We start from the raw sequence: 8836 nt of genomic DNA on the forward strand, positions 1-8836 counted from the left end.
CTCACCTTTCTGTCTGCCTCCAAAGTCAGCCCACCAAAGTCCCTGGCTTTACAGGAATGCGACCCCTCTGACCCCTCTTCACTGTCCCCACAGAAACTATTTCTTGGGGGAGCCCCAGTGCATGGGAGGCATTTGCAGTGATGTCATTAAGTCACCTGTCCCATAGGTACAGAGAACACACACGGTCTAGTCTACCACTGGCCAGGAGGTGTCCCTGTTAATCTGTGAGGTCACCACGTCCATGTTGCTGCTTGCAATAGTATTCCCCAGCCACAGTGACTAAAGAGAGGATAGGGAGTGGTGGGGAAGGAGCCGGCTTTCTGGGGACCCCAGCCTGTACCTCAATATGGGCAGAGCCATCTTTATGAGGACTGTGCCAGGGAAACCTTGTCAGTAAGGGCCTGAGTCTTAGTCACTGGGGCCCAGCGTGATTGCTCTGTCTTTGCTCCCCAGGGTCTGGATGACTACGGGGCGCGGTCGGTGAGCAGGTAAGAGGCTTCAGACTTGGTTGGGACTGTGGGTGGGTGACCACGGGCTTGGTTAGAGTAACCTCTCTCTTGGGGCCTGGAAACTGGCGTTTCTTACTTTGGGAACCCAAGGCTTGACCCTGAGCCTGCCACCAGAGTCGGACCCACCCACCCCTCCCGGGTTCCTACCCCGTTCTCTTCTAAGTAGAGTGAGCACACCCTCCATCCTGCTGCTTCTTGGTGTCTGGGCCTGCTCTGTCCATCCCAGCAGGCGAGACAGGGTTGGGGAGGGTCTTCAGCCACCTCCAGACCTTTTCTCCCTAGAACCAGGTAGGACTGCACTAAGGGCTGGAGCTGCCGTCCCTGGGCACAGCCTGGCTGCTGGCTAGGGCTGCTGCCTGCGGCTGACGGCGGGCACGCACCTGGGCAGCTGTCCTGTGCTTTGTTCCACAGTGGCAGTGGCACGCTGGTGTCCACAGTGTGAGGACGCTGACCCCGGGCAGCTGCTCTGAAGAGCTCTTCCCCGTCTCCTCCGGTTTCCCTCCTCAGCTCTCGTTGGTTTGTTCCCAGGTTGTTTTCTTTCCCACCCGCTCCTGCCTTTTGGTTGGTGATCCCAGACTCTGAACTCCCCCAGGGTCCATGGTGCTGCTCCTGCGCCCCCTGTGCTCATGCCCCCAACAGGCATCCCTAGTCTTGAGCATTAACTGCCAGGCGGGTGCTGGCTGGGTGGCAAAGCAGTGTCCTCACCCGCTGCCCTAGCCCCGTGGTGTTCACGATGCACATCCCTTTTGTAAGGCTGGCCATGAGCCAGGTCTAGAGTTTGAAGAAAAAGAAAAACCTTTAAAAAAAGAAAAAAAAAGAAAAAAACGAAAAAAAGAAAAACAGGAAAAAAAAAGGACTATATTTTTTTTTCCTAAAAACAAAAACAGATATGCATGGACTCCGGTGTACGTACTGTTACTCTGCATCTGACCGCCAGAGTGCTGGCGTCTTCTAGGACAGGAAGGGGCTCAGGGCCCTGGGGGCTCAGGCCCGGGGACCTTGGCCTGCCTCAGGCCCCTTCCAAGGGCTGCACCGAGTAAAGGGGCTTACACGGGCACCCGGGGAGCCTCCTGAGGAAGCTGGCCACTCCTGTGATGGAGGCTGCACCCCCAGCCAGGCCCTGCCCACCCCAAGGCCAGGCACTGGGCCTCTTTCCTTGGCAGATCCGGCTGGGCAGGTATATGTAGAATGGAGTGCGGCGCCCCTACCCAGGGTGGCATTGCCTCGTGCCGGTGCCCTGGCGGGAGCTACAAGAACAGGTGCTGCCCGGCCACATGCGGACATTCCAAAGACATCGAGACCAACCCCACCCATCCATCCACACACACACTTCTGGGGAATCATCTCTATAACCAGCCTTTGAGGGAGTCACGGCCCTGTTGCCCCTGGGCTGCAGAGGGCCAGGGGAGAGGCAGGCCCTGGCCCAGCTCCTCCTAGGCACGATCATCTTTTGTGTGTCTTGGTGACTTTAGAAACAGGCACACTGGACTCAGTGGCTACTGGTTTTGTCTCTTCACACACTGAATTCTGGGCTGTGGAGCCCAAGGCCCAGCGGGCTCAGCCCTGCACCTGGCGGGAGCCCTTGGGAAGCTGCAGACGCGCCTCTGATGTGGTTAGCAAAACCCTTCCACAAGCCTGCCGAGGACTAGGGCGTGGCTGGTCGAGTCTGCCGCAGCAGCTCAGACACAGACCCTGTTTTATATTTAAGGAAAACACAGCCAGAACTTGGACCTGTGTAAAGAACTTTCTGTGTTGTTCTAATTTTGCTAAAAGTTTCCAATCCAGGGGATTCCATGCGCAATGGATGAATGTAGACACAAACAGCAAACCTGTATGAAGATGTCAAGTGCTAAAAAATATTTTTTTTCCTTTTTCCTTTCCTTTTTTTTAAAAATCCAAACTGTGCCCTGTACTGCAGTCAACTGTTGGAATAAAGGTTTTATTTATTGCACTGAGTTGGTCTGGTGCCTCCTTCCAGCTCCCCGGCATGTGTGGGGGCTGCGTGGACCAGGCCGCACCTCAGTGCACCCCAGCTGGCCGGCTCCATGGCACCCTGGCTGGTGCAGGCTCAGCCTGTGCTGGCTAACTCCTGAGCCCCCTCCCCCCTCTCTGCCCAGCAGGTGGAGTTGTGTCCCCAAGGACTGCAGGTCCCTTCCTGGCAGCCTACACCTCCTCCACCCGTTGTCCATCCTGTCTGGCCTTCTGCTTCCCAGGGTCCTTAGACACGCGTCCGCTGCTCCAGTTTGACAATAAGCCTTGTGTTTCCTTACAGTGTTGATGTCGAAGTGGCCAGATTTTGAGCTGCCCCTGACTAGAGTTAGTAAGTTGACCTGGTTTTGGGCCCATCTGTCTACACCTGCAGCGGCTATGGCTGGACCCTCTGGCCTGAATCAGGACAGCCTCTGCAGGGGGAATCTGCTGCCTGGCAGGGCCCCGGGGTCTGCAGAGTTGTCTGCTCTGGGCGCTGGGCCTTCCTTCCGCTGGTTCCCTCCTCGGGCTTGTGGTTCCCCTACCTTCCTTCTGCCTGGAGGCTTGTGGTTCTAACTGTGCCCCGTGACTGCCTTTGCTGCCAGAGACGGAGCTGGCCCATGTCTATCCTCCCCTTCCCTGCTAGGTGCTTCGTCACAATCAAAGGGTGGCCTGGGGGACAGCCACCCCCAATCACTGAGCTTGTACCTGGGTGTTCCTGGGGCATTGTGGGGGGTGGGTATGAGTCCAGCTGTTGAGTGCCACAGCTGAACCAAGCCCGGGCCTAGGGTCACGTGGACCTCTGCCTTCTAATCTTTCTTACCTCTTCCGGTTCCCTCCATCTCCTCACATGGCCGCAAGACACTGGCCAGGCCGCCTGTGTGCCTTGGTGCTGGAGAAGTGGGCCAACGTGGGCCACTTGGGGCAGGGAAGAGGGCACTGCTCCACGTTGCCCACCACGGTGGAGGGAGCTTTTATTCCCTCACCACACCACAGACAGGCGGCATGAGAAGCCGGGACCTGTGTCCCTTAACAGGAGTGGTCACAGTGGCATGTCCCGGCCTGTGGGCAGCCAGGCCACTCGGGCAGATGGGAATCTGTGTAGTGTGCGTTCAGTAGTTGAGTTCCGCTGACATTTGCAGAGAGCGTGAGATGCCCTTGGCTGACTCTGGGCCGGCCACTTCCTCCCTCCTGCCTCTAACTGCACACCCAAGATGTTCTCTGGGAGACCTGCATCTCCTGCCCAGTTAGGGGCCATGTCATCCTCACCTGCAGCGGCATGGGGAAAGGTTCAGGGAGGCTGGAGCAGCTCTTCCTGGGACCGGGTCCCGTGTGCACTAGGCCTGGGACTTGGGTGCAATAGACATAGAACAGAATGGATCTGGAGTCTCTGCACAGTGCTGTCACATGGCCCCCGGACATTCCCCGGCCATAGTCCCCTAGCTTTCCAGCACACCTAGCCGGGGTGAAGGGGTATTCTGAAGCTACCTGTGGTTGAGGGGTGTCTGTCCACACATAGCCTCACCCTGAATTTAGGACTGCAGGAGGGTTGCTACCACCCTTGGCCTGGTTCTGGGGGTACCCAGTCCTATGTAAGCCCACAGGTATACGCAGGACTGTTCTTGGCGGCAGCCAGCCTCTCATCCCATGGTTGTTGAGGAAAATCGTGAAAAACAAAGAAGGGGAAGGCAGGCTGTGCTGATGAGGGAGCTGAGCCTCTCTAGGTTTCTGATCACAGTGTGTTTCGTGGATGGCTGTCTGCAGAGCTGGGGAGAGAGTTGGCACCAGCGGTTACCCAGCTGGTGCCTCACCATTCTGCCTTAGCCGGTTCCATCCTGCATAAACGCCATTTGTCGTTCCCGGATCCCAGGCCTGGATGCCTGGTCCTCCTTCTCTATTGGTGTAGGCTCTGTTGTCGGGTCCTCCCACTGTTGGTGATAGCCGCTGCTAGGCATACCATGTGCTGGCCCTGTCCCCTGCAGGTTAATTTCCCTTGAGCGTCCTTGAAAGGAAGCGTGTCCCTGGACTCTGCTAACTAGAACATGTGCAGAGCAAGATTTTGCCTTGGCTTTTGGCGTCTCTGGATGGTTCTCTGTTGCTCTGAACTGCCCCCGTGGCTTTGGGGGAGGAGAAAAGAAAGTGTTTAAGAACAGAGAGCTTTTTGGGTGGGGCACTCTGGGTCTGGACTTCCTCTCTGGTCCTAGCTGGTGATGACTCTTTCCGTGAGTTAGGATGTGAGCCAGTGGGCAGTCGTCGGGCATGTTCTGTGAATACCTCAGCCATTCTGCTCAGGCTTGGTCCCACGATAACCCTGCCCTGGGACCTGCTCACTGCTCTGCTCTGTCCCAACCCCTCAACAGAAAGACCTGTCCTCATTCCAAGTCTCCCCAGAGCTGTTGCCTTTGCCCGGCTTGAGAACCCTTCTGTGGAGTGAGGCAGGACAGCCTGGCCATGCCGGAGCCTGCAGCTAGCACCCTCCCCGCGATGGCAGGGTCCAGTCTCACAGGGAGGGCATGCAGAGTAGAGAAGCCTGGCGTGGGGCGGACCTCAAGCTGCAGGCAGAGCAGGTGGTGGTCCCTAACCTCTGGCTCTCGGCAGAGGTGAGCAGCAACAGAGCCCACAGCCAGCAGCGACCTGCCCCCTCCCCGGGCTCCACCTTTCAAACCTTCACAGCTCGAATGTTTCAGATCTGTAGAAAATGTAATCTTCAAGAAAATGTAGGGCGAGACTCTACCTATGAGGTCTTCCTGGGGACCCTGAATGGAGAGCCTGCTCGCCCACCCTGGGCTTCTGAGACCCCACCAGGCACAGAGGTGACATTCCAGGTAATGGTTGTAGAGCCAAGCACGCTTCCCTGGAAGTGCAGTCCTGTGCCTCGCGAGTCCCCGTGTTCACACGCCATCCGTGCTGTCACTGTGGAGCTGCCTGGCCCCTCCCACCTACTGCCCTGCGCTGTTCCCACCTGAGCGGGTCCTCCCAGGCCTGACAGGGACTGCAGAACAGGCTTCCGGGAGGGCTGGGCTGCCGCAGCCCATTACTGCTCATCTGTTCCATTCCCGCTACTTGTCTTGAGTCTTGTCCCCGTGCGTCAGCTGTGGCCGGAGGGGCACTCGGGTGGCTCAGCCACCACTCAGGGAGAGGAAACTGCCGCCTGGCCAAGGCAGTGGCCGTGGTGTCCATCCGCAGCCTGTGGAGTCAGGGCGCGTGCACCTCGTGTCTGTCGTGTCTGCGTGTCTACAGTGTGCCTCCTGCGGCGCCCTGCATGCCTGGGCTGGTTTGTGTGACCCGCTGAGCTGTGTCCTCTGTGCACGGGAGAAACACTCCTTGGGCTCGGCCTGGGGGTGGGGGCTTACTTCCTTAAGGACTTCCAGCCCGAGGTGGGAAGGGAACAGCTGGTCCTCACCATCATGCCCACTCTGCCACCCAGCGTGGAGCATGTAAGGTGTCAGTGGGTAGTCACGCTAGAGGCTAACAGGTCTTGAGACGGCACCCAGCTCCGCCTGGCTCCAAGAATAAGCCATTGGGGTCTAGTACTGGGGGTCTCAGGAGTAGCTCGGTGGCACAGCTTAGCCAAAGCGCCTGTCCAAACTGAACCTGCTCTTCTCTCCCCAGGAATCCCTTCGCCAACGTCCATCTGAAGCCGACGGTGACCAACGACAGATCAGCCCCTCTGCTCAGCTGACGGGCTGCTACTTGTCCACCGCTGCGTCCACCACCCACGCCACCCAGGGCAACCGGAGAAGACACTCCTGCCCCACTCCCTGACAGTGCTTCACGTCAGCCCGGCCTGGGCTGGATCCCAGGTGTTCCTCAGGAGGTCAAGTCTGCTGGCCATGGATGTGCCCCAACAGAGGGCCAGCACTTAGATGGCAGGCATCTATGACCCCAACTGTGGAGCCTTGGGTACCTCCAAATGCAGAAGAGGACAGTCTGTCAGCCCGTAGCTGGAAGGGGGCCCACTCCCAAGCTGAATTTTTTTTATTTTTAATTTTTTAGCCCACATGTGTGTCCGGTCAATAAACATGTACCCACCTGTTGCGGTGTGTTCTGTTAGCCTGGGGGCATGGCCAGGAACAGGGTGGGGCACACCTGCACCCTTATAAGGGTGATTTATCATGAGCATAGCTGTGCTGTTGCACTAGAGGTGAGCCAGGCCGAGCCCAGCTCCCCTCTGCCTCCCCGCTTCAGTTAAAACGCAGGCCCTTATGAGACCGCATCAGATCTTTGTCTGGAGCAGTGCGGTGAACTGAGTCAATGGCAAGAGCTCTAGGGTGCAGAGAAGACCCAGGCGGAACCTCTGGAGCCGCCTGCTCACCATGGGCACACGGGCTAGTCCCCCACAGGGCAGAGCGAGGAGCGGGGAGTCCAGTCCCCTGTCCCCCTCCACCACTGCCGCCTGAGGACAGGCTAGGGTGGGCAGAGGACTACTCTGCAAGGTGCCCGTTCATCTGACCTAAGAGAACCTTCTGGAGGGACAGGAGAGGGCTGAGGGGCAGAAGAACAGAGATGACTGCAGGGTTCCCATCTGCCATCCCCCTGGGGGTGTTAGCTACAGACCCGGAAAGAAAACACCAAGCACAGAGGCTGTTTTTTTTTTTTTTCTTAGCTTGGTTTCTCTTAAAAAACAAGGAACAAGAAAATCATTGCACCAGCATCCTAAGCCTCAAACTAAAAACAACAAAAACAAAACCCATTGCCCCGCCCCCAAAGCGACGATACACTTTACAGGTCTTTGGCAACAATAACTTAGAATCACCCCGTCTCCATTCACTCCAGCAAATTACAAAAAATATTCCCTGTGCAGCCCACCCCAGCCCTGTTTTCTCCCAGCCCTGCCTGCAGGCAGGAGCCCCACAGTGGCTGTAGGGTACACCCTATTCTCCTCTGGCCAGGGTATGGGGCAGGGTTCCACTCTGTGAGGGAGAGTGCCCACACTACCCTGTAGAGGGCATCTCTGCGGCCGTCCGGCTGCAGCCTGGAAGCCTCTGTTAAGCAGCAGGACCTAGGCCAGGACATCCAGACGGCCCCTGTGGGGATGGGCTTCTGCAGACAAAGTGAAGGGGAGCCAGCCACAAACTCTGAGATAAGGGCTTGGAGCCCAGGGGTCGGACCTTGCTCTGAGCAAATCTAGACCCAAGTAAGAAATGTGGGGGACCCAAAAGGGACCTGTAGGCTTAAAGCCTTGAAACCTGGCCAAGTGTCCTTTGAACACGAGGCAGGATGTAGCCAACAGGGCATGCAGGCCCTTGGATTGCATGGTCCTGGCTGGAGGCCAATTCACCACCACCAGCCATATAAGGAAGAGTGGCTGCAGGGAGGTGATGGGGGGGGTCTGCCCAGGAGTGCAGAGCCACCTAGGGGTCGGGGCCCTTCTTGAGTGTGCATGTATATGCTTACAGACACCCATAGGCCCTCGGGCTTCAGGTATGTCCAGGGGCTAGCAGCAAACCCCGGTGTCCACTCAGGACACATTCTCTCGTCAGGTAGCACAGGAGGATCACGGCCCCACACGTCCAGGGCTAGATAGAGGCCTCTCATCCACCTGCTTCTCCAGGAAGCTGTGGGGGGGTCGGTGGTCCCCACTCATTTCCAGTCACCATCCTTGCTGCTGCCCGGACAGGATGGCAGGGGCTCCAGTGACGCCAGCCTCCGAAGGGCGAAACTACCGGGGCCTCAAGCCTCTGTGCATCGGCCCCCAGTGCTTGCTGCTGGGCCTGGTAAAGGGGGCGCTGTGTGAGTACGTGAGGCCGTAACCAGATAGGTTCTCCCACCCCTGCAACCGCCTGGCTCGCCAACAGGCCTCTCTAATGTGGTGGACCTGTGGGTGGGCAGGAGATGGACCCATTTCTCTTCCCCATGTCACCCTGATCCAGAGTCGGCAATGCTTAGCAAATGCCCCTCCCCCCCCAGTCCTTGAACAAAGGGAACTGAGGCCCAAACAAAGAGAGCATGGTCAGTGTCATGGTCAGTGTCATGTAGTCACCTCCCCATGCCAGGGCTGAGGGTGACAGGCAGGTCCTTCTCTCAAGGCTGCCTACCACAGCCAGGGCTACTGGGGAAGAGGTGTGCGTGGGCAGGGGGAGTAGGCAAAGAGCTTGTCAAAACTGTGTAAGGGGAACCTGGCGGAGAGGAGCCTGCCTGGGTGCGGGAAGTGGAGGGGGCTCATGACTGGACAGTGTGGGCTATGGCACCACCTCTTGGGCACAGTCCCGATAGGGACACCTAGCAAGAACCTCAAACCAGAGGTAAGCCAGTGGATTAATGACCACCATGCTCGGATTGGTCTTGTAAGTTATGGGAGGCCAGGGTAGGGCTGAGAAGAGCAGAGCAAGGGTAGACTGGGCAGAGGATGGGCAGCC

The 8836-nt window shown here is 57.9% G+C and overlaps 2 protein-coding genes across 7 annotated transcripts in view; one reads left to right on the plus strand and one right to left on the minus strand.

Moving 5' to 3' along the window:
- The window catches only part of Baiap2 (BAI1 associated protein 2), a 66732-nt gene extending 60206 nt beyond the window's left edge, over nt 1-6526 (plus strand). For 2 of the 4 annotated variants that reach the window (XM_005350841.2, XM_005350843.2), the window contains exons 13-14: nt 454-488; nt 921-2460. In XM_005350841.2, the coding sequence (XP_005350898.1) occupies nt 454-488; nt 921-951 (66 nt within the window). In that variant the 3' untranslated portion in view covers nt 952-2460. Of the gene's footprint in view, nt 1-453; nt 489-920; nt 2461-6089 lie in introns of those variants that run through there. The other 2 variants (XM_013347622.2, XM_005350840.2) reach the window with 2 other exon arrangements.
- A 541-nt stretch (nt 6527-7067) lies between these two features.
- The window catches only part of Aatk (apoptosis associated tyrosine kinase), a 39590-nt gene continuing 37821 nt past the window's right edge, over nt 7068-8836 (minus strand). For all 3 annotated transcript variants that reach the window (XM_013347615.2, XM_005350845.2, XM_026780759.1), the window contains one exon: nt 7068-8191. In XM_013347615.2, coding sequence (XP_013203069.1) covers nt 8151-8191 — 41 coding nt within the window. In that variant the 3' untranslated portion in view covers nt 7068-8150. The remainder of the gene's footprint in view (nt 8192-8836) is intronic.

This window comes from Microtus ochrogaster, chromosome 7 (assembly GCF_000317375.1).
Source record: "Microtus ochrogaster isolate Prairie Vole_2 chromosome 7, MicOch1.0, whole genome shotgun sequence".
Taxonomy (NCBI): domain Eukaryota; kingdom Metazoa; phylum Chordata; class Mammalia; order Rodentia; family Cricetidae; genus Microtus; species Microtus ochrogaster.